The following is a 23,656-nucleotide window of genomic DNA, read 5'->3' on the forward strand; positions in this document are numbered from 1 at the left end:
ACGCGCAGACACAATTTAAGTGATTCTACTGTATCTCATATTGGCTAGGAGTTGCAGCCCGTGTAATTGGCACTGAACACCAGACGGAAATTTGTTAAATTTTGATGTTATAAATTATTTTGATTCCTCTGCGACTTCGCGGGTAAACAACCGGAGCTTTGAGGACGCTCCATGTTTCCAAAGCCCGAAATAGTCGCTGACAGGAGGGCTACTGTTCTGTTGATGTCATCCGCGGCGGCAGAGCTGTAGCGACCTTCAATTTTCACGCAAGACTTGGATAAACAAAGACTCCTCTTGGGTTTCTTTGCTTATTTTTATATTTTTTGTGCTGGTAACGTAAGCGGCGAGGATGGGACTGGCGCTGCGTTGTTTTCTGCTGTTATCCTTCTTAACTTTCACCGCCGGCTTCGATTTCCAGGCGGGATCTCGACCCTCCGGACTGCCGGTTTTTGTGAGGAATTCAAACACAGCGGGGATGGCTGCGAATATCGTAAAGAGGTCTCTGCCTTCGTGGCTGGCTGCATCGCCGAAGCACAGGATAACACGAAGAAGCACCGGGCAGGGCGACTCCTGCGACGCTCGACATGAATATGTCACCAAGTTAACCGCCAACACCCACCGGGTAAGTTACCTACCGCGGTCCGGTTTCACTTCGCACCACGTCTGGCAATTAACGAGCCCGGAGAGGATGCTGCGCAGGTGCACGCACAGGCCTGATCAACTGGGCTACAATCTCCCTTGTAGTTTCCCTTCAGTTGCAAACCACATTAACACCCACGTATAGAACAGCTGAGGATTTTCCTGTTGTTGATCAAAAATATGCATTTATATTATTATATATTATATTATTACTGTGTTATTCAACCTTTTTTTTGTTTGGTTTTTTGCTGCCTGCCAGTTGTGCACCTACATGATCGTGCGTTCTCTGAAATACGGAGTGGAATTCTTTAGTTCCTCATTCCGTAGGATCTTCAAATACTGTATCCACCTCTGAAAATGTCCCAACTCTCACAGGACTTTTCTCTGTCAGTAAATGCGCCCTGATCGTAGACAGATAATTGGCTCAGGGATCCTTGTGACTGGCTGTGTGGCAGTTATTTAATGATGAAAAGCTCACATTTGTTTGGTCAAAAATAAAGAGTCAACAAGCAGGATACAGGGTTGTTGGGTTTTTTTTGGGGGGGGGGGGGTGTTTTTTAAGCTCTTGCAGTCACTTACTAGTGTCACTTGATGTGCGACTGATTTTACAACGTTCCAGGAAGTGAAAGCATCCAAATTAATGCAGCCTATAAAAGTAGCCAGGCAGCAATGCAGCGCAGTCCTGTGTTGCTTATTTTTCTTGCTTGTCATCGTCATGTGATCAAGTTTGCATTGCGGCCTTTGTATACTTGGCCTCGGTAATCTAAAGTCGACAGATTCCTTGAGGCTCAGCCTTGTCCCTCCCTGCCAAAATGGATCTGATTACACCTGTTGAAGCTGATGAAAAAGAAACCTACCTTGAATTAAGACTTAAGGATCATACAGCCTCACTTCCTCTGACACGAGAAGGCAAAAGTCAGACCCAAGTTACTAACCTGACTTTGCCGGCCCTTGTAAAATGTAATTACAACCGCAGTTTTAATGTGGTTTTCAGTCACTGGAGTCAGAAGTGTGTGTCGAGAGTGAGAAGTCTCATTCTTAATCTGAGAAGCGGTTCTTTTCTGTGTCCGTGCTGAGTTCATGTCAAAGTGAGAGGTGACGCCAGTGAAAGCAAAACTAAAGTCTGCTGCCATGTTTCTCAAACGGGGTTTGAAAGCAGCTGAGTGAGTTTGTGACATTCTGAAAACAAGCTGTCCCCATCTTAACTTGCTATCATTCACACATCTGTGACTCCTCTCAGCTGCTGCTGCTGCTCCTGAACTTTTTTTATTTAATTTTATTTATTTATTTATTTATTTTTTGCCTCTTTTTTCCAGTATAGCTTCAATGACCTGAGTGGATCGGTGTCACTGGCCTGGGTTGGAGATGGCACAGGGGTGAGTGTCATCAGCGTGACACAGTAATCTATGGCTACTATGTTACTGAGTGGACTGCATGTAAAAAAAAAAAAAAAAAAAAAAAAACCCAGAGCCTCATGCATCATAATAATTCCCCTCACAACATTGTCTCGTGCTCATTAATAATTAATCCATGCCCCACTTTTGCTGAAGCTGAACCTTCCTTCTTGGCAGGTCATCCTGGCTCTGACGACTTTTCAGGTCCCCTTCTTCATGATAAGACTCGGGCAATCAAAACTTTATCGAAGGTAAGTTTGATTACGACGATTGCCCCTCCCCCTCCCTTAGAAACGGGAAATACTTTGTATTTGGTTTGCATCTAATTTGTTTGCCATCTCTTGTCTGCCAGTGAGAATTATGGGAAGTCGTTCCAGGATGTCACCAGCCTCATAAACAACACCTTCATCAGGTCAGAGTTGGGCATTGCTATCGGCCCTGAGAACTCTGGGAAAGTAAGTTAAGTCCCTAACGCGCTTTGTGATTCCAAATCGCTCATACTTGACGATGGCGGCACTTGCATCTCTTACCACTTACAGCTTTATCAGTCTGGTTTGTTGGCTTATAGGTGATCCTGACCGGTGAGGTGTCCGGAGCTTATGAATCTCGCATTTTCGTCTCCGGTGACTTCGGAAAGAGTTTCAGTAACCTGGACCTGCCCTTCAACCCCCTGACGCAGATCACATACAACCCCGAGAACTCCAACGTGCTGCTGGGGCTCAGCAACAATGTAAGGGGCGAATGAGCTTCAGCGACTATAACAAAGATACACTAAATATGTTGGTGAAATGTAAAACCAACCGTACTTCTGTATATGCATATCCTAGATTACTGATTGTTTAAGATCAACAACATTTTTCCAAACACTTGACCTGAAGCAGAGGCCAATCAGCAGTCCTCTTCACTGCGAGGGTCATCTTCGTCAATCATTTCTCAAGTGTTTGCTCGGAGTCAATTTATTAACACGGCTTTGCTGTTTGTGGCAACACTCCTGAAGCAGGTTTTGTGAGTCATGTGTAAACACTCATGAGGTGCACCAGGAGTTCATGACTTAAGGAATCTACTTGTTTCCCGTTCTCAGAATGAACTGTGGCTGTCAGAAGATTTTGGAAGTAACTGGAAAAAGGTCCATGACATGGTGTGTCTGGTAAAATGGTAAGAGAGCAGAAACACTGAAGGTCCTCTCAGCTCTGTCAGGCACTTGGTAAACAAGTGTTAGTGGTATTCATATTCCCGAGTGTGTCTGTGTCTCAGGGAGACGTGTCTGCTCTCAGAGATCAGGGAGGAGCAGAATAACCTCATTCTTATAGGCCTGGTATTTAGAAAAAGATTTCAAGAAGTGATAAGCTGTCACTTGCTCTGCAGTTTTAGTTTGTCTCAAAGGTTCTGTTTCTTCCTGTTTCTTAGTAGGTGATTATAAAGTACTATAAAAGTGTATTCAGGCTCAAGTATGTTTGTTGGGACCTGTTTTTAAGTTATATCAACATTATCTTGCAATTTCTATTAATGTGATTTAGCTGGAGGCAACCGTCTCTCCCACGGTTCCTCCAGGACTTTTACTGCTGCTGCACCTTTGCATCGAGTGGCTGATTTGTTTCATTGTGGCGAAGCCCTCCCAGCAGTCGTGTTGTTTTAGAGGCACTTCCTTGTTCACAGCCCACAGTAACCTTGACACTTGTGACAGTGTGTTTGGTTTGGTTTTTAGTTTTGTTTTTAAGGCTGTGTTTTCAGTGTCTCCTGTTTGTGAGAGAACTGTATGTACAACCCAGTCCTCCTGCAACAGAACCTTTTTATTCTCATCCCAAAAGACACCAACCTTAACTGGCTGCAAGAAACTGGGTCATGTTGAACTTGCACCGAATTTTTCTGAAGTCAAAACACAGCAGCCTGATTAAAATACATATTTAAGAACGGCACGGCTGTCTGCCGGCTGCCGTTGATAAGTCACGCCATGTGATCCCTTTGTTCACATAATGCATAACCTCATTTGTTCAAAAACAGATCATGCACAAAGACCCCTGTATGAGACACATTTTCTTCCTCGGTGCAGGCTGACTGTGTTGTTTTTGGAGGTGGAAGCATGCTGGGAGCTGAAACATCCCCACTAACACAGCATTTCATGTCTGATCTGCTCGATTGTATTCTTCTGTTGTTAGACTATGATGCTTCTCCTCTCTACATTTGTTTGTAATTCTCCTTTCATTCCAGGGGGAGGAAAAGTACTTTCTTCTTTACCACCAACCTGAATGGGTCCTGCAGTGAGTGTTTTTATCTTACACAGATTTGCATCAACAATTTCTGTGTATGCGCACTGTATTTTCAATAACCACACAGATCATCTGTTTTTTTATTGTGAGTAAAGGGTTAAGAAAAAACAGCCAGTGTAACAATAAAAGGGTCCCGGCCAGATGAAGCAAACTAGGATTTAACATTTCATTTTTCTGAGAAATTTGATGTAACTATTTGTTACACTTTCAATTCAAAGTTTTACTCTGTGTTTATCAGGTGACAGGGGAATGCTGGAACTCAAGAGGTCCACAGACTTTGGAAAAACCATTAAGACAGTTGCCAACAAGATCTACTCCTTTGGCCTGGGTGGACGCTTCCTGTTTGCCTCTGTAATGACGGGCAAGGTCGGTATATAGTCGGTCAAAATCATGGCAAGACAGAGAGCTGATCAGGGAATTACAGGGGGAATCTTGGTTGTGTAAAACCTTTTGTGCGCTTGAGAAAAGGCTGCAGTCTCCTGGATCCCCAGTAGGCAGTGGTGAGGCAAGACATTGTCATGTTAAGTGCTGCTAGACCACGATTTAGAAAGACAATCAGGAAATGACTTTGTTGTATTCAAAATAGACATATCTTCAACATCTCTGAGAGGGAGGTAATTTGTTGAGTGCCACTCACGAGGTACTCATGACATGACCCGTAATAGCATTTTAAGTGTAATTTCTCATGCGTGTGCATGCAGATTTAGCTCTCAGCACACATATTTTGTCCAGGGAACGCCTCATGTAATTGTTTCTTGCCTCACTGTCCCTGCAGGGCACGCTGAGGATGATTCATGTGTCAGTAGACCAGGGTGAGACTTGGAACATGGCTCAGTTGCCCCCTGTTGGTCATGAGCAGTTCTACTCCATCCTGGGAGCCAGCGATGAAATGGTCTTCATGCACGTAGATGAGCCAGGAGGTCCGTATGTCCAGCAGCACCACGTTTTTATCTTTCATTTTCTGTAGCGAAGTTTAGCTGCCAGATGTTGCAAATGTTATAAATATGGCAATGTACATTTCCGACTCTTGGGTTTATGTGGTGTATGTTGACAATATACTATTATAATTCCAGCATCCTGCTCCACATGCGCCCTCGCACTTCCTGGTTTTTATGGTTTTAGATGTCTTGTTTCCAATCAATGCAGACTCTAATGAATTATAATGCATGTCACAGCTCGTGCTACAGCTTTGTGTCAACAGACTAGGGACGACCTCTGTGTGCTAAGCCAGCTCTATACAGATGTTTCACAGTTGTTTGTGAGATAATTTGACCTTCCAGGTCTCTCTGAGCTGGAGCACCAACCTCATCACCCAGAGCCAGTGCCAGGAAGACTAAAGGCAGTTAGCAACAGGAATGAAATGTTCAACTAACACATACATTTGGCAGTGTAGTAAATGTCCTCCATATTTAATCTTCGTCATCATCTGTAGATTATTTAAACCCAACAGCTTTGAAACCCTGCATCTGTCTTTCAACTTGACAGCCACTCTTTCTCTCCGCAGATACTGGTTTTGGTACCATCTATGTTTCAGATGACCGTGGGACTGTCTACTCCAAATCACTAGAGCGCCACCTTTACACCACCACAGGGGGAGATACAGACTTCACTAATGTCACCTCCCTGCGAGGCGTTTTCATCACCAGCGTCCTGGCTGAAGGTAGCTGTATTCATGCGCTTTTGTTTGGATAAAGGAATTGCAACACATCTGTGTACTCAAATTCCCTCAGAAACACACACGTATGACTTCTCCATTACATGCCAGAGGGAGGGCGTCACTTGAATATTTCATTAGCTGTCTGGTGTTAAATTTGCTGACTGTCTGAAGCAGTAAACTCACACTTGAGCAGAAATGCCTCATGTCACCAGCTCATTCTTAACTCCATCGTATCTGAGGTTCTATGCCTCTCGTATGGCATCGTAGGTGAGGGAATATCCGGGGCCACAATTTGATTATAAAGTGATAATTGATGCATCAAAATGTTTGATTTGAAAACAGGTAGATGGGCAAGGGCACCAGACTGAATACATACTCATCTTAATAGTTATGGAAATACTCAGGAATATAAGCCACTGCAAACAATATTTTAGATCAAGTGTTGTTTAAAATGAATAAATAATAAATATTCAAGTTTTCACATCAGAATGGGAAATCCTGTTTCTGTTGCCAGATTCCAGGGGCACATGACAAGTTCAGTTAACATTTCCGTGTCATTCAAGGAAGGTTGAATAAAAACAACTTGAACCTGGACTTTTATAGTTGCATATACCATCATTTCACAACCCTGCTCGTGATGAGGTCGTTATGGAGGTTACTTGTAATTGAATTTTGGAAAATTTTGGTCTGTATTTGCACGCACTGTGAAAGGGAAAGTACCAGCAGCTAAATGCCAGACGGATGCTTTTAAGTGCTTGATGTTCCAGATAACGCCGTGCAGTCAGTAGTGTCCTTCGACCAGGGAGGGGAGTGGGTTCCCCTGCGTAAACCTGCCAACAGCCAGTGTGACGCCACAGCCAAAGACCCAGAAAAAGTAAGATGAGGAAGCTGGTGTGTCGTTACAGTTGTACACAGTTTTAACTCTCTCATTCTCCAGATTTAGAGGGATTCAAATGATCTGATATATAATGAATTGAGGTGAAAGTGCTTCTGGATTGCTGTTTCAGAACAGCTAAACTCTATAATCAGCCAGATATCCGCTGTCGGTTGTGTTTGTTTCCACAGTGCAGCCTCCACATCCACGCAGCCTACAGCACTGCTATGAGGCTCAATGTCCCCATGCTGCCGTTGAGTGAACCAAACGCTGTGGGTCTCATCTTGGCACACGGTAATTCAGCTTGCATGACCTTTTCTTTGCTTGGTAGTTAAAGATAATTAATTTGATAAGCTTACGTTTTTTGCCCTCTGACCTACTTGTGTGTGTCTCATCAGGGAGTGTTGGTGATGCCATCTCAGTGATGAAACCTGACGTGTATGTGTCTGATGATGGGGGGTACACCTGGATTAAGGCTCTTAATGGACCACATCACTATGCTATTCTGGACTCTGGAGGTCTGCTGGTGGCTGTGGAGCAGAATGACAATCAGCCTATCAACACGATCAAGTGAGTCCCAGACAGAGGGGCCAGGACTTTGGGTTGGACATTGTATATTATGGTATATTCTTGGTCACATGGTTTATGCAACAACAAAAGCCAAGAAACGTCATGAACGCCAGAAACGTATCAGGGTCTTACTGACTGACTGACTGACTGACTGACTGACTGTCTTCAGTCTGCTGCATTACGTCACTCTAGTATTGTTTCCCTCTTGTCACCTAACCTGTCTGGCGCTGTGCTGATGTTTGTTCACGCTTTGATGTGCCGTCAGATTTTCCACCGATGAGGGGCAGTGCTGGAGGACGTATAACTTCACCGATGAACCCATCTTCTTCACTGGGCTGGCGTCAGAGCCAGGAGCTCGCTCCATGAACGTCAGCATCTGGGGCTATAGGGACTCCCTCATCAGCCAGTACTGGGTCTCTGTCACTGTCGACTTCAGAGACCTCCTCACTAGAGACTGTGAGTGGAGCGATGGGGTAAAAGTTTCTGTAATATCTTGGAGCATATTTTGAAACCACAATCCAAACTATTGATGTTTGTAGGTGAGGACAATGACTATGTGCAGTGGTTGGCCCACTCTGATGATATCAGTGACCCTAACGATGGTTGTATACTGGGATATAAAGAACGTTTCCTGCGCCTCCGGAAGGACTCGGTGTGCTGGAACGGGCGAGATTATGTGGTCACTACACAGCCGACACCCTGCCCCTGCACCCTCGATGACTTCCTCTGGTAAGACTTGTCAACCACGCACAGAGAAACCCATCTCCATCCCTGGATTATAGTCTTATTGATTGTGTACCTTCCTTGGTGGAACAAAAAAGTACTCGACTGAGGTTGAAGTACTGCTCATTGACTGTAAGTGAACGTAGATTACTGTAAAGGTCCTGTAATGTGAAGGTCTAATGTTGTTCATTGATTATGTTCAAATGTCGACGCTACAAAATATGTCTGTGCACTGGATGGATTCTAAGGGAACAGTCTGATTCCAAGTGATAGAAGATAGCACTCGCGTGTCGAAGCAAAACTGGCGCTAACAGCAGGTTAGCTTAGCTCTGTTCAGGGAGGAGAAAATGTTTGACTAGCCTCTAAAAAACAAAGAGCGCCTTGTATAACTCTCAAATGAATGTGGTACGTTACGGTTTATATGATGCTCTACAAAGATCTGATAGCAAAGATAAAATTCCTGGCTGCAGCTTCTATCACAACAACTTCTACAACTAAGGGACAGATCCAAAATTCTTGGGGAAATTAAAAATCCAAAAAAGGCAAACCTGCTGAATAAGGATTGTCTAAGAATATACCAGAGTTATTTCCTATTCCCTCAATTAAAAATAAATGTTGTATTCAAACAATACTTAAAATAACGCCCATGGCTGTGCAGCAAGCGGCCTGTCATCTGATTAAGAGTTTGGCTGCCCAGCTCACTCTCCTGTGAGTCCGAGCTTGAATGTTCCCTGAGTGACAAAGATCATCAACAGAACGTTGCAGTGTTTTGTTTTGTTTTGTTTTTTTGCAAGCTTCAAATCTTGACTAACCTCAGCCAGACTACCCCAGTTCCCTCACGTGTTTAGCTATGAATGCAGTGGAGGGAGTCAATGTCCAACCCTCTGCTTATCATTCTGGCCTTGTTTCGTCTGATTCCAGTGACTTTGGGTATTATCGTAAAGAGAACAGCTCAGAGTGTGTGGAGCAGCCAGACCTGAAAGGCACAGTGCTGGAATTCTGTCTGTACGGTAAAGAAGAGCAGCTTCAGACGAGCGGGTAAGAGTCTTGCTTCCGTCTTTTGGTCTAAACCCACCACCTGTAAAGATCACAATCGATACTCTTCATGCATGTTTAGAATCATTATTCTGCCTTAGGTTTTGAAAGTCCAGTCAGGTTTAATCTTTAGGTAAATTGATGCGATAATGATTGAATCTGCTCTCAGTTGAATAACTATGGATCAAAACACTGCAGTCTAAACGATTTCTGACGACAGTCGACGAAAAAGCACGTCGCTTCATAACATGAAGCCGAAGCTGCTCCTCAACGTTGTGTGTAAACCTCTAGCAAACTCTCAAGCTCTGATTGAGTAATCAGACGGTCACTATTGTGCTCTGGGTCCACAGCTACAGGAAAATCCCTGGAGATAAATGTAAGGGTGGAGAGATGCCAGAGCGTAAAGAGATTGACCTCAGTAAGAGGTGTGTGAGTGACCTGCTGGGCCCAGAACTCCTGGTCAGTACCTCTGCCTGCTAATACTTCTGAAGATGTAATCAATCTAGTTAATTTACACATTTATTTTACAACACATTCGCCCTTGGCTGCTGTTCTGGCTACAGGTGGACAGTCGCTCCTCCAAGTCTGCACCTATCGTGATAACGGTCATCATCATCATGCTGCTGACCATCGCTGCAGGAGTCGTCTTTGTCAAGAAATACGTCTGTGGTGGCAGGTTAGAGCGCCTTTCCTCACCTGTGGTCTGATTCACCACCGTCAAGTATCAAGTCTGACGATGAGCTGACAACCATGCTCTTAAAGTCCTTCATTGTCTTTATGTTCTGCGTGGCTGCCTGCGTTTGGATCTGTTGAATTGTGTCTCGGGGACGTCTTGTCCCTGTAACCACTGCCTTCTCACCAAATACTGTGAAATTTTATGCACGTTTTCAATCAGGTCTCGGCTTGATGTGTCTCAGTTTTTGTTGCTAAGTTCTTGTGGCAGCCATATTGGGTTATTGTTGTGTTTTGTTTTTTACACAATCTTAAATATCTCCTTGATAGTGATTTATTGACAATGGCAAAATGTATAATTTGATCATTTTGTGCACCATGACCTCAAAGATTCCCTGGCGGGGGGTGGGGGGCAGATACCACTGGTAGCTGTGGTCTCGTTTGACGTGGCTTAATGTGTTGCATGTGAATGTGTCCGACAGGTTCTTGGTCCACAGATACTCTGTGCTTCAGCAGCATGTTGAGGCCAATGCAGCTGAGGGGATGGACGACCCACTGGAGACCAACCACACTCAGAACGGCAAGATAGAGTTCCATGATGACTCAGATGAGGTAGAGTGGCTCCTTCTGTTTGTTCTCCATCATACGCTGAGGAATTATGCCTTTAATGACTGCCTGCTTGATGTCATAAAGAAGCGTAGATCATTTACACAGTCAGAGTGGGCAGGGGAGGGGGGCAGTGATACTGGTCTCTTGTTTGTTCGCTTGTGCTGGTTCTAGTTATGGTAGGTATGTTTTGCTCTTCTCTCAACAGGATCTGCTGGAATAGCAGGCACACCCTGTAATCCACCTGCACAGGTTTCCAGTCAGCTTGGTGGCGGCCGCTGTTCCTGTCACTCGTGTGTCTCCAGCTACTTCTTCCTTTCATCTTCTAGTATGAACTTTTGGCCTAAGCTACCAGATGAAGAGTTACTTTGCGGTCATCTATGAAGTAAAATGAATGTACAGAGGCTGTTAGGGACTTAAGCTACAGTTGAGGAGAACTATGGCGAGGGGGGGGGGTGTTCTTGTAGTATTGCAGTTATTGAAACTCCAACTTATTTATTGCAGTGAGTTGAGAACTGAGTCAGTAATCTGAACGGCTGACAGAGCCACAGTCGTGTGTTTTGAAGTAAAGCTGGGAGGAGAACTCCACCACTGTCTCATTACGGGTCCTGTCTCTCCTCTCACTCGGTGAGCGCTCCTAGAAATAATACTGCTCCCTTCTCTGAAACACCTGCGTCCTTGTTCTCATGCACTTGTACATAAACTTGTTCATCTTTGCCATTTTTAGATGTGGTATCGCTTCGGCGGGTGTAAAAAAAAAAAAAAAAAAAAAATTGCTGGTTAATTACTCTCCCAAATCACTTGATTCTTTTTTCTGATTTAACGAAGTATTTGTGTGTCAGTGTGCCCCGCAATGTCATTGTGCTCCAGGTGGCCCAGAGAGTGTCAATTTCAGGGTTTCAGCTTCCTGCTCTGAGTGTGCACTGATCTGAGAATTCCTGTTGTAGTCTGAACTTGGACTTAAAGCCTGCACACTTGTGGTCCTCCGTGGCATTGAGCTCCATGGTTGAAGTAATAACATGCAATTGGAACCTTCGGTTTCACGAGCAATAACGTGTTTTGATTTGCTATGTCGTCCACGCGGGTGGAATATTCCCCTTGGCACCATATCTCGGATGTCTCCAGCAGCTCAGTCTGATGAAGGAAGTTATTTGTGGAACACAAGATGCGTCGAAGTCGAGGGAGGTAAACTGTCTGTTTCAAGACATGATTTTGTTAAAGATCAATGTTGGCAGCTCTGACTGCCTAAAGCACAAGGTCGTTTGTATGCTAAAGAGTTTGTAGATGAACATTTTTCCTAAATGTGACCTAATGATTAACTTAACTGTAATAATTGATTACTGTACTCATATACAAATCGTGTTTGTAATTATTTGAGCAGTTTTTATACTAACAAACTTTTAAAAACTTGTGTGACAACTGACAAATTGCCATGCCGTGCAAAGACAGAAATAACTGTAGTTTGACAGTAGGTATATACAACCTTTTTATTTTATTTTATTTTATTTTTAACATTTTCAGATATCTCAATGTGGCAGAAACACACAGGAGCAATAAGATAAAAAAAACAATTAAATTATGTAAATGTTGTAGAGCACAAGAGTCACATGCGTGGTTGTTTAAACTATAAAATTGTATGATTTTTTTTTTTTTTTTTCCCAGATTTGAATTTTAGGTGGAGTAAATTCTCCCAGATATCAGGTTTTATTCTAAGTTCCTCACCTGGATTCATGTTGACCCTCATCCTACTGACGTATGGAGACAAAACCGCCTCAGCTGATCGTCAGGGTCTGTCCTCCCTCCCCCCTTGAATAAATTAGCAATTTGCTATTTGTTTGTGTATATTTGTGAAATACACTGCTCCCTCACAGGTTTTATTTATTTGTGATAAGCAGCTGAAGAGTGCAGTAAATGTGGTATAGTTTAGTTTGGATGTGGTTATACAAGTGCCTGGTCTGAGGATATTGAGCGCCCCTCCCCCGCCCCATGTGTGGCCACCATCTATATACTTTTCATTATGTCTCAGCTGGTGTGTGACTAGCTTCACCCAGGATGTGGCAGCATGGATGTTGCTGCACTCGCTTCTTGAATCCTTGTGTTTCGTAGGGGTTCCCATTGAACTGCATGTTAACTCTCTATTTAAATCCACAAAGCTTTGAAAAAGAAAGTAGCCTACGATTAGCGGCTTGTTCTCTTTCACGTCTCAGCATGAGGCAGCTCTCGACTGTGATTCTTTGACGAGCAAATTGACTCAAATAAAAAAGTAGGATGCAGGGGTGGTGATGTACAGTAGCTGCTATACACTGGGAGGCACAGGTTCTTATTTAATGGTTTGATTGCATTGAATGAAGATAATACATTTTTCTTACAGTTTGAATAGACTGTATAACTTAATAAGTCATTGCGGTGGTTCTGTAAATATACCAGGTTACATCTTTGTATCTGCTATGTTTTTCTCGTCTGTATATTTAAGGCAGTTTTCTTTTGGTTTGCCAATAAATTCATATGTTCCTCTTATTTTTTGTCCCCTGTGATTCTTAATTTTTACTAACAGCAAGGTAAGAAGTAAACAAAATCAAGCCCCAAGCGGGAGAAAAAAAGCAAGATGACTAACTTTGGCTGATTGACAGCTAACATGGTTTCTGTCACATGTCAGCGTTTGACATTCTCACAAAGCTGACGCGGTGCTGATGAACCCTTCACCAGACCTCATCCTGGTTCTTGGGTGGTTTATTCTCCAAGTACACAGGTTTAATGTCTGTCTAGTTTCACAAAAGCTGCATTTCTACCCCCACAATTACAGCGCCTACCTACCTCTGTGGGGATAACTGCAGTATTTCACGTACTTTCTGCTGACTTGTTCAAGAGCACAGTTACAATAAGAGAATGAAATCAACAGCCGATGTATCCGTCTGAACTCCTGTTTATTATTGCCCATTTTTAGCTTCCATATAACGTGACTTGATAGACTCCAAATCAGCACAGGATATCTACTGGACTGGAAATATGGGACACAAAACTTTTTATTGCCTTTTATATTTTGTATGAATATTTTGATGCAAGATGTATTGTTTTTCTTCTTCTTCCCCAACGCTTTCGCATAATTCTACAAATTCATTTAGCAGACGCTTGCGTCCAAAGCGACGTACAACACAAGCAAGAACTTCAATGCAGAGAGACTGCGATGACCAGATGTTTGTACTTGAATGGGAATTGGGACGGACCTCTTTTCATGCCCCATATTTTATATGAATATGAGACAGAAGAAAACTTGGTCATAGAAATATTGTAATTTTTGTTTCAACAGTATTGATGTCACGTGACCCAGAGACTCCACATCAGTGCGCAACTGGAAATATAGAACGTCACTTATTTTGCCTCCCATATTTTATGATTATTTAGTACAAACGCCCCCATGTGCTGTGAAATATTTCAGTGCAAACTTCATTTTATTTGTAAGATACAGCAAAAGGCATGTGTTTTTGTAATGGATTCAGCATCCTGTTACTTTGGGACTCTAAATCAGTGCGACATTCTTGCATTTTGACTCAAAATAAAAGGACATGCCTCTTTTTGAGTGTAAGTGAAGTCAACCAGATCGCAGCACTTGAACAGCCAATTGTTCAACACCAGAAGACCTTAGATTTTGAACAAAAACACACCGTCTGCATCAAAGAACTCGTTCCCAACTTGCACCACAGGCGGAGGCTTTTTCATATCAATAAACTCCTCAAGTTTTTCCTCTGTCAACGTGTTTCCATCCCAGCTCTCCTCGTACTCTTCGTCCTCTTCAGGAATTGTGTTGGAGGTTCTTACGTCTTCCTCTGATGGTCTTGTTGTCACTTTGGCACCTTTCCTGACACCGGCTGTAACCTGGTGTGGCTGAACTGAGACAGGGGGGGACATTTTTGCCAGTGATCCTGAGCTTATGCTTCCAGGATTTAGAGTCCGGTCAGCCACAGGGACCAAACCGACCTCTCTGCTTCCAGGGGGGAGTGCAGTTGATGATCTGTCTCCAGGCAGCTTTGGCCTGCCGGGCTCTGTGGCACCTGAAGGAAGCCCCTGCTGATAGTGTGCAGCCATTACTTTAGCATCCTGCTTGGTTTTTCTCCCAGGAGCGGGGACAAACTTGCTCCTGAGAACTCTCTGAATGACGTCAGGTGTGACGGAGAAGCCCTCCGCCAGACGCTCCACTGTCCACTCATATGGCTGCTCCTGCTTCAGATATCTAAGAACGGAGAAGAAAAATGGCTAGGTTGACAAAAAGAAAAAAAAAAGATGGCTACTGTATTGTAGGGGACAAAAGTAAGAAATTTACTCACCTGATCTGATCAATAGCCTCCCAGGTTAACTTCCTGTCTGGAGCTCCTGATGGCGTCATCTTTCTCTTCACTTTGTGATATTTCAAAGTTTTTAGCTTCTTCCTCTCCATACTGAAACAAAGGTGACAAAAATCCAAATGGGGACCGTGATGATAGAAGAAAATTGATTGAACAATTATTAATTTATTTTTTCAGCACTGTATAAATAGTCCTCTTACTCCACCACGGCCTGGAGCCTGTCCTCCAAATCCTCCAACTCGAAGTCTTCTTCGGGCTCATCACTGTTGTACATAGAATCTCTGCTGGCGAATCGACAGCTGTGACCTGATACTGAGGGGAACAGTGACCGAGAGCAAGCCCTGTAAAGCAGAGACACGACCCGGAGAGGTCGGGCCATGATGGTGGATCACCGAGGCTTGCGACGCCAGCAGGCAGCAGCTCGTTCGTTAAGCTTGTTTTGTCAAAGAGATGCCACCGTGGTTTTAAAATATTTTAGTCTAGGTTTCTGGAGAAAAAAACAAGCATTTGTGATGCTATTCTAACCTAAACTGACATGGGTAACTTTTAAAGGAAAGTCATAACCCTCCTATACATGCTCATGGACGCGCTTCTTCTTCCACGGGTGTCTCAGCAGCAACACAACCTCGCACTGCCACCCACCGGCGTGGAGGGGCAATGATTCCTTTTAAATTGAAACCAACACTTCCTGTTGTTAATTTCTTACGTGTGACGCATTATTCATTATTCACCACATGATTATTTCAGTTTCATCTCGCCAGTATGAAAATTCATTAACTGAAGAGGTGAATCAGGAAAACTGATATAAATGTTGAGAATGTCTCATGTACGTATATATATGTATGTATGTACGTATATGTCTCAACAGCGACACCTGCCGGGGGCCACGCAACGCCACGCCCCCCCCCCCCCCCCCCCGCTCTATGAGGAGAATTCGTAACGTGTCCCGCAGCTGCGCACCACCTCCCAGGCGCCGTTGTTTCATTTGCGCCATTTTGTCCGCTCACTTTGTTGATTGGGCTTTAGCGAGCTGTACTGGAGCCAATCAGAGGGAAACCGGACAGCGACTATACGGTAAGGGAGACCCGATTGAAGGCATTGGTAGCTGTCAGCACGGATTGGTTTGTCATGGACCAACCAAATTACTAACCCCGTTTAATGCAAAAAATCAAATGGCGGCTCGGTTTTGACATTTTCGTCCCAGGTCGACTGTACTGCGATTAACTTCGTGTTCCCGATGTTGCCTCGTCTGATGGAACATGATCTCTGCTGGTCGAGGAGCCGTAGCTAACGTTAGCTAAAATATCAGACAAAGGGGTGGGTGATAATGCTAACGTTTACCCACTGGTTTTGGTGATAATTATTGGATATGAGGAACAATAACCCACCTTTAAACTCACAGTTTAAAATTTCCGTTCAACACGGCCTGTTCTCTGCTCCAGTTTTCGGTGTTTAGCACGGTGTGTGGCCAGCTAACTAACGCTAGCAAGCCCTGCTAGCTCCCTCGTAAGCACCCCTGAGACAGAACGCACTGATACCGACCTACACATCACCTTTAGAGGGTTCACTTGGTGTTCACAAATTGCAGATATACAGTATGAGGGGTCAGCTTGGAAGCCGATGTGCTTGTATAACGAATGTGAAACATTAACAAGCGAAACAATGACAATGCGTGACCCAAAATGAATGCATGTTTGAAATAAGAATAAATTATAATACAGCCTTTTTTTTGCTGAAGGTTTAATATCTGTCATAATTTTAAGCAGGTTGTTCAGTTTGTGTTGGCTAATGGTGTATGTCTGTCTCAAGAGAGGCGTGAGGCAATAAGCTATGGAGCAGTACACCACTGCCACCACCACTACTGGGGAGCAGATAGTTGTGCAGACTGCCAATGGACAGATCCAACAGCAGGTGAGCCAACAATTCGGATTTTTGTTTGTTTGTAATACAATATAATTACGTTTTAGAAATGGAAAGCTTGTTCTACTGTCTGAGTCAACTGATTTTTAAGAATGCCATTCAGTTTAACCTTGCTGTGTAAACTCACCCGTACAGATTCAAGCACCTAAGTGGATTCCAGATCTATTTTCCTGATAATGAATTTTCTGAGACTGTATTATCATGCCTTGCCTGCAGACACAGGGCACAGTGACGGCTGTGCAGCTGCAAACAGAGGCTCCAGTGGTGACGGCCTCAGGCCAGCAGGTGCAGACACTCCAGGTAGTGGTGTCTTCGCCGCCCTGTGTCAGTGTCATGACAGTGTTACAGCCTATGAGTTTGCATGCACCAGCTAGGGCTGTTCATGACCCGTTTCTGTGCTGTGTGGTTCATCCTCTCGCCCCCAGCATGTCTTAAAGCTGCCTGAACTGCATGTTCCCACTCAGTGCAGCTTGTCAGCCTTGGGGTTTCCGCTTGTGCTCTCATTGTGAAAAGAGTGCTGTTTGACAGAGCTGTGTTTGTTTTTAGCTTTAAAAGCAAGTTCTGTAAGACAAACTGTTTTCTTCATGACTAAAAGCCATTTGGAACACGAGTCATGTGAATGTGTTTTGCTGGTAGCAGATTGTTGTGGGGTTCAGCATTGAATGGCATGGATGGATTCATAGTCATAGTCATTGCTGTCTGTCACCTGGAACTCACAATCAAGCTATGTCATTCTTACTGTCCTGTTGGAAACTCAGAGGGGGTTCCTTCCCTCTGGCATTTTCTATGTGGCCCTACGGCTGCCGCTGGCTTGTACTTGTCCATAGTGGTCACTCACTCATCTATGGATGCCACATCCAGTTCACCTTCTTTCTGTACAAACTGACAAGTTGTATGTGAAAGCTAATCAACTTGATGGCATAAAAGTCAATTTAGTTAATAAACTAAGTTATGACACCCTGCAAAACTAGTGTCAAGCTTTCAAAGTATCTAACAATAGCCAAAAACATGTGTAACTGTGACCCAGTGGATGGGATTCTGAGGTGGAAGTTGCAGCCAAAGTATTAAAGGAACAATTGAAATAAGTCTTTCGTTAGTTTACATCTGAACTGTGTTTTAATTTGAATATTGAAAACATGTCTTTTCGACCTGAGGGGTCCTAAAGGAAACACAATGGTCATTATGTTGTGATGTCGTGCTTTGATGACGAGGCAGTGTTCCTGATACTCACTCCTGTATTTACACGGTCCGCAATCGCCAGTTTTTCTTCCTGCATTGCTTTTAAGATTAAACTGATATGTTTTCTTCAATTTTTTTTAAGGATTCCTTGATTAGAATACGTAGCTCCAAGCCTTCCCGTGTTTACAGTAGGTCGTCCTGTGGGAACATATCTCCCATTATGTGAGCATGTAAGTTGTTAGAACCTGGGTGCACTCTGATGCAGGCCCCACACATACATGTTACTGCACTGAAGTAATCTGATCTCTGCAGGTACATGCAGCTGCTCAGTACTCAGATTTCTGTACCAAATTCGCTGCAGCTGTCCGAGAGAAGTCTGACATAATCGAGCCGCTATTCACTGCTTGAACGTGTCATAATTAATAAAGTAGTACCGGTAGTCGGAGGCTTTATGCAGGACCATCGTGGGGACTTAGTCTCTGTTGGCTTTATTTGATTCCTATTCCTGTTTTTGTTTCTTAAAATGTAATCACTCCTTTTAGTCAAGCCTCCAATGATCCTCCTAAAAGGAACCTGGCACCGACCTGTATACATGCCCAAGAATTTGATTCGTTCCCAGTAGGACTGTAGGATTTGGAAAAAAAATATCTAATTGTAAATATTTTGACTGATATTGCAGTAATGATATGATTCATAATATTTGAGGGAATGTTGATTTTTGCATCATTATTCTAATTTTATTGAAGGGGAAAAAAAGCTCATTCAAATGATAATGTGACGCTTTTTTATGGATCGGTAGCAAACAAGTCTGGAATGTGTTGTGTAAGCAGGATATCTCTGCAGCACTGCAGTATTTGACTCAAAATGGTATTTTGACACACAGTTAGCCTGTAAAAATACTGCATTGTGGTTTGATTATGAAACTTAATTCTGATTAATTGTACAGTCTCATCTCTGAGGGAAATCCTTCTTAGGAAATAAGTGTGATTGTATCTCCCCACCACAATTATGAAAGGAAGTTTCTCATTTACATGACAAATAAAAAAAATTTAAAAAATCATAATGGAGAGAGGCGACTCTTACCAGTTACGTGTCCACACACTGAGTGGCAGTGCTGCTGTAACAGTTTTCTGCATGTCTCTGTAGGTCCAGGGACAGCCTCTGATGGTCCAAGTGAGTGGTGGGCAGCTCATCACATCATCAGGGCAGCCCATCATGGTCCAGGCTATGTCGGGGGGTCAGGGTCAGACCATTATGCAGGTTCCTGTATCTGGAGCTCAGGGACTACAGCAGGTGAGTGGTGAAAGCTTTCACATGGGCCGCATCGTGATCTGTGTGACATAGAAATGGTCATGGTGAAGGCGCGCATGTGTGTTTTCCTTAAAGTGAACTCCTGTAGCTGTTTGAGATGGCTGCATATCATGGATTAGTGGACTGATGTGTGTGTGTGTGTGTGTGTGTGTGTAGATCCAGCTGGTGCAGCCGGGCCAAATCCAGTTGCAAGGAGGTCAGACTCTGCAGCTCCAGGGTCAGCAGGGTCAGCCCCAGCAGATCATCATCCAGCAACCACAGACTGCTATCACAGCGGGACAGAACCAGGTCTGGAAGTAGTAGAGATGTAAACCTGTTTCCAAACCCCTTGTTGTTGCTGTGACTGACTGTCACTTCTCCTTATACCTGCTCCCACAGGGGCAGCAGATCAGCGTGCAGGGCCAGCAGGTAGCACAGACGGCGGACGGACAGACCATCGTCTACCAGCCTGTCAACGCAGATGGTACCGTCCTGCAGCAGGGTAAGCTCAGGTTTTCTTCTACCTTTTGTGCCCGCCTTGTCTTTTATGGGCTTTCTAAACAAGATCCCTGTTGAGTTGTCATTTTGATGATGATTTGTGTTTGCAGGAATGATCACTATTCCAGCTGCCAGCCTGGCAGGTGCCCAGATTGTACAGGCAGGAGGTGCCAACACCAACACAACTAACAGCGGCCAAGGCACTGTGACCGTCACCCTGCCTGTCTCCGGCAACATGGTCAATGCAGGTGGAATGGTCATGGTAAGACCCTGTGCCGAGGTACCCAGCATCTTATTACCTTTTTTTGTTTTGGTCTAATCTCACACAAAGGCGGTGCAGGGTGGTGGAAGTCACAGAGCTCTAATTGGCACCAAATATAGTTTTCATTTCGCTTTCTGTTGTGGGGAAAACGTTGACTCACCCTTTGTGTAGCGTACAACATGGTAGGGATTGAGAGCGGAAATACAGTAGAGGAAACAAGTAAGATGATCCAAGGAATAAATGTGGTGGCGATTGACTGTTTTGGCGTTTAAATGTATCAAATTGTATGAAATGTTTATGAATTAAATAGGGACATTTTCCCAGCAGCATTATTTGAGCGTTAGTTTCCGTCTGTTTGATTTAATTTTGTCTTCAGTTTGCTGAGCCATGCAGTTAACATGTCAACATGTTTAAAACACTCATGGTCCACATTTGCAGATGTTTTGCAAATTTTTCATTTTGATCGGCACCTTTTTTTTTTTTAATTTTTTGTCATTGGGCCTTCGGCCTACCTTTATGGGTCATTTTTTTTAATCAGCTTTCTAAATTGCCAAAACAAAAATGGCTGTACTGAAGGCTACTGTATTTCAGATGGAGCGCTTAATAATATGGAAGAGCCTGACACCCAGGCAGATAGACTGCCTGGGTGCCATCTTCAGGACATTTCCACTCAGATGTAATGGATGTAGTGTTATGTTGAATAACCAAGGCATTTTAAGTTGTCTGATCTCGGCGTAAACGTTAGGATCCCTCCCATCCATCCCGTACGGCAGCCATGATTCTCTGGTGACGTCATGTTCCTCATAAGTGATGCTGCCCTGATTTACACTGTAACTGCTTGTGTGCGTCAGACTCAGTCTTTGTGCTTTCCCCTGACGGTGGTCCTGAACACTTTGCGCCTCTCTGTACCTCTCTCCCCATCAGATGGTGCCTGGAGGTGGCGGAGTTCCTACAATGCAGCGTATCCCCCTGCCAGGTGCTGAGATGCTGGAGGAGGAGCCCCTGTATGTCAACGCCAAGCAGTACCATCGTATCCTGAAGAGAAGACAGGCCCGAGCCAAGCTGGAGGCCGAGGGAAAGATCCCTAAGGAACGGAGGGTAAAGTCCCTTTAGCATAATCATGCGTGCTACGTATTAGCAGCGGCTGTATGGTTGTTGTTACCCAGTTAAGCTCCTGTTCCCGTACTGGATGTACTAGTCTGCCTGCTGTACTGCAGAAACAAACTGGCAGATTCTAGGCAGTGCAACGCTGTGTACATTTAAAAAAAAAAAAAAATTCAGTTGTCCTGGTTTACTCTTTTGCAGAAATACCTACATGAGTCTCGCCATCGTCACGCCATGCAGCGTAAGCGAGGAGATGGAGGACGTTTCTTCTCACCGAAAGAGAAGGAGGAAATGGCTTTGGCTTTGGCACAGGTAAGGAGCTGTGTGTAGAAAGACTTACTGAACCTCGTCACTCTGGAATCACATAATGTACTTCATCAGTCAGTAATAAAAACATACTCTACTTCATCACGTAGTAAGAAAGTATAATATACTTTATCCCTCAGTAAGAAAAACATACTCTGCTTTCTCAAAACTACTTTAAAATATCTTAAACTTCATCACGGACGTGGTGCAGTGGTCAGCACTGTCGCCTCACAGCAAGAAGGTTCCGGGTTCGAGCCCCGGCAGGAGCACAGGGTCTTTCTGTACTCTATCCCTTTTATCCATCAGTTATAACATATAGTACTGAATCACTTGGTTATACAACGAGGAGTACTTCATCACTCGGTCATGAATGTACGCTGTACTTCATGACTCAGTAATAAGTGCACTGGAACCTTCAAGGTTCCGCCCCAGGCCTGTGCGTGTGATGATATGTGGGGCCAGGATTGTGGGTTTGTGGCTCGCAGGCCCTCTTCTTTTCCAGTGAGCGACGAGAAATGAACTGCTCATTATTTTAGCCTGTAACATGCACCTGTACCCGTCTACCTTCCTGAGTCTTTTTTTTTTTTTTAAATTTCGAAGTCAGTTGGCCCACATTGAGTTTATATTTTGTAAAATTGATGTTTGTTTTTTAACCGTGTGATGTCATTTCCTATCTCGTCCTCATGCGCAGCAACAGCAGGAAGTGGCCCAGGCGGCGGCCGACGAGACAGTGGCTCAGATGATCCGAGTCTCGTAGCACCGTCGCCAACGCCATCACTTCGGTCTGTGGGCTCTCCCCTTCCTCTATGACACTCTTCATCCTGGCTCACCCCCTCACACCCCCTCTCACCTGTACTCCCACCTGCCCCGCTGTCACACCACGGAGCCCCCACTGGGCTGTTTTCGTCCTCATCTGGTCTTCCAGGGGGCAGGCCTGGACTTCTCTGGTCCTCTTTGTCTGAAATAGAGGACATGCTTCCAAACGCAGTGTATCTGGTCCAGCGCCCAGGACCAGCTTTTATTTTCATGTGGATTTGTTTTGACATCACCGCAGTGACACGTCAAGTCGTGTTGAACCAGGGACAGAAAGCAACCGTACCTGGGGCCTGCGCTCTGTCAGACCCCGGCCCGTTGAAAAGCCAAGAATTGATCAACCATGGATACTTGTAAATGGTACAGCCTTTTTTTTTTTTATAGACGCTCATTGATGTTAATTATGCATTGATGTTACATATGTATCATATATTTTATGTTATCTTCTGTATTTTGACATTTCGTTTTTCTCCATCCCATGTCCTGTGGGAGAGGACTCTGAGGTCCGACCTACATTCACACCCTCTGAGCAGGAACTGAAATGTGATACTGATCTGAAGATATTGTATAGAATTTCTTTTGTTCCCCAGTGTGTATTGGATGTACTTACTAATTTGTCCTCTTTTGTGGATTTGCATTTTATACAATTTCATGTTTAGACTCAGTGTTTGTAGAGAGAAAAAAAAGACTCTATCCAGATCGTTACTTCATTGATGAGTCCACCAAAAGTTTGGTTTATTTCATTGTAAATTTTTTTTTTTTTTTTTTTTTACCCATCAGATGAAATTCTGCTGTTTTGTTTTTTTCTTTTTAAAAAAAAAAAAATACTGAAACAAGGTTGGACGTTAAATACATGAAACCTACATCAATTAAAATGCAATAAGTGACTCAAGGAGATTGTGGTTAATTTTTTTTAAGAAGCACAAAGAAAGCCTTTACATTCGGACTTCATTGCAATAAATTTACTGTTTTGTTTGTTTTTAAATAAATTGCTTTGACTGTAAACGGTGCAACAACAAAAAAAAAAAAAATCATGCATCATTCACATCAGGTTCCAAAAGTTTTAGGTAACGATTTTAAAAATGCTTCTTAACGTCCAACAGGAAAAAAAAAAAAAAAAAAACCCAACGGGAGGGTTCAGGTTACCGTCACGCAAGAACGTCACTGAAACGACGCAGACCTGGGAGTGTTAGGCCTTTAGTGTGAAATTCGATTAAACACAAGTTGGGTCTTTTTTTTTGTTGTTGTTCTTTTGGCTGCACTCAGTATCACAATCCCCACAGTGGGAGCTTCATAAGATCAGAAAAGAAACAGTAGGTTACAAATGTGTCAACATGTACAGGCCCAGTTAAGAGGAATTCATCCTTTCACAGTGTTAGAGGCTTTATAACTGGGGGTGGTAATCATCAACCATCATATTTTCCAACGTCACATTTGATACAACAGAAAATGGGAAGAGGTTATAGTGACTACAGTAAGGCTATCAACAAAAATGCAGTATTTTCTT

The 23,656-nt window shown here is 43.7% G+C and overlaps 3 protein-coding genes across 9 annotated transcripts; 2 read left to right on the forward strand and 1 right to left on the reverse strand.

The window, feature by feature from the left end:
- On the forward strand, positions 1-12,954 carry sort1b (sortilin 1b). Of its 2 annotated transcripts, none has more exons than XM_086214627.1 (20): positions 1-622; positions 1,956-2,015; positions 2,211-2,284; positions 2,386-2,488; positions 2,602-2,763; positions 3,115-3,188; positions 4,242-4,291; positions 4,539-4,666; positions 5,076-5,220; positions 5,805-5,960; positions 6,710-6,831; positions 7,023-7,125; positions 7,230-7,401; positions 7,667-7,857; positions 7,941-8,130; positions 9,046-9,162; positions 9,510-9,618; positions 9,723-9,835; positions 10,314-10,443; positions 10,646-12,954. In XM_086214627.1, exons 1-20 carry the CDS (start codon positions 350-352, stop codon positions 10,658-10,660), a joined length of 2,487 nt encoding a protein of 828 aa, XP_086070753.1. In that variant the 5' UTR covers positions 1-349; the 3' UTR covers positions 10,661-12,954. The 2 variants fall into 2 exon arrangements, with proteins under 2 accessions (XP_086070753.1, XP_086070754.1); XM_086214628.1 differs by having other exon boundaries at positions 3-622; positions 6,725-6,831.
- Positions 12,406-15,409, reverse strand: ngrn (neugrin, neurite outgrowth associated). The gene is made up of 3 exons (XM_086214629.1): positions 14,978-15,409; positions 14,760-14,870; positions 12,406-14,665 (listed from the first exon to the last, which is right to left on the reverse strand). Exons 1-3 carry the CDS (start codon positions 15,154-15,156, stop codon positions 14,077-14,079), a joined length of 879 nt encoding a protein of 292 aa, XP_086070755.1. The 5' UTR covers positions 15,157-15,409; the 3' UTR covers positions 12,406-14,076.
- A 328-nt stretch (positions 15,410-15,737) lies between these two features.
- nfyal (nuclear transcription factor Y, alpha, like) lies at positions 15,738-23,041 on the forward strand. 6 transcript variants are annotated; one of them, XM_086214632.1, is made up of 10 exons: positions 15,738-15,851; positions 16,587-16,688; positions 16,914-17,000; positions 19,023-19,169; positions 19,344-19,475; positions 19,566-19,668; positions 19,775-19,944; positions 20,851-21,024; positions 21,232-21,342; positions 22,028-23,041. In XM_086214632.1, exons 2-10 carry the CDS (start codon positions 16,608-16,610, stop codon positions 22,091-22,093), a joined length of 1,071 nt encoding a protein of 356 aa, XP_086070758.1. In that variant the 5' UTR covers positions 15,738-15,851; positions 16,587-16,607; the 3' UTR covers positions 22,094-23,041. The 6 variants fall into 6 exon arrangements, with proteins under 6 accessions (XP_086070758.1, XP_086070761.1, XP_086070763.1 ...); XM_086214634.1 differs by lacking the exon at positions 15,738-15,851 and adding an exon at positions 15,862-16,094 and having other exon boundaries at positions 19,775-19,926; XM_086214633.1 differs by lacking the exon at positions 15,738-15,851 and adding an exon at positions 15,862-16,094 and having other exon boundaries at positions 16,914-16,997.
- The last annotated feature ends 615 nt before the right edge of the window (positions 23,042-23,656 follow it).

Source organism: Aulostomus chinensis, chromosome 9, assembly GCF_037954235.1.
Source record: "Aulostomus chinensis isolate RoL2024-O1b breed Wild chromosome 9, RoL_Achi_v1.0, whole genome shotgun sequence".
Classification (NCBI taxonomy): domain Eukaryota; kingdom Metazoa; phylum Chordata; class Actinopteri; order Syngnathiformes; family Aulostomidae; genus Aulostomus; species Aulostomus chinensis.

Coding starts and splice junctions, on each gene's coding strand:
- sort1b (XM_086214627.1), top strand. CDS start 350: ATGGGACTGGCGCTGCGTTGTTTTCTGCTGTTATCCTTCTTAACTTTC. Junction 2,764..3,114: donor TGCTGGGGCTCAGCAACAAT/GTAAGGGGCGAA, acceptor TCCCGTTCTCAG/AATGAACTGTGGCTGTCAGA. Junction 5,961..6,709: donor CACCAGCGTCCTGGCTGAAG/GTAGCTGTATTC, acceptor GATGCTTTTAAG/TGCTTGATGTTCCAGATAAC.
- ngrn (XM_086214629.1), bottom strand. CDS start 15,156: ATGGCCCGACCTCTCCGGGTCGTGTCTCTGCTTTACAGGGCTTGCTCT. Junction 14,871..14,977: donor AGGCTCCAGGCCGTGGTGGA/GTAAGAGGACTA, acceptor CCTTTGTTTCAG/TATGGAGAGGAAGAAGCTAA. Junction 14,666..14,759: donor GAGGCTATTGATCAGATCAG/GTGAGTAAATTT, acceptor CTCCGTTCTTAG/ATATCTGAAGCAGGAGCAGC.
- nfyal (XM_086214632.1), top strand. CDS start 16,608: ATGGAGCAGTACACCACTGCCACCACCACTACTGGGGAGCAGATAGTT. Junction 21,025..21,231: donor AGATCCCTAAGGAACGGAGG/GTAAAGTCCCTT, acceptor ACTCTTTTGCAG/AAATACCTACATGAGTCTCG. Junction 21,343..22,027: donor TGGCTTTGGCTTTGGCACAG/GTAAGGAGCTGT, acceptor CCTCATGCGCAG/CAACAGCAGGAAGTGGCCCA.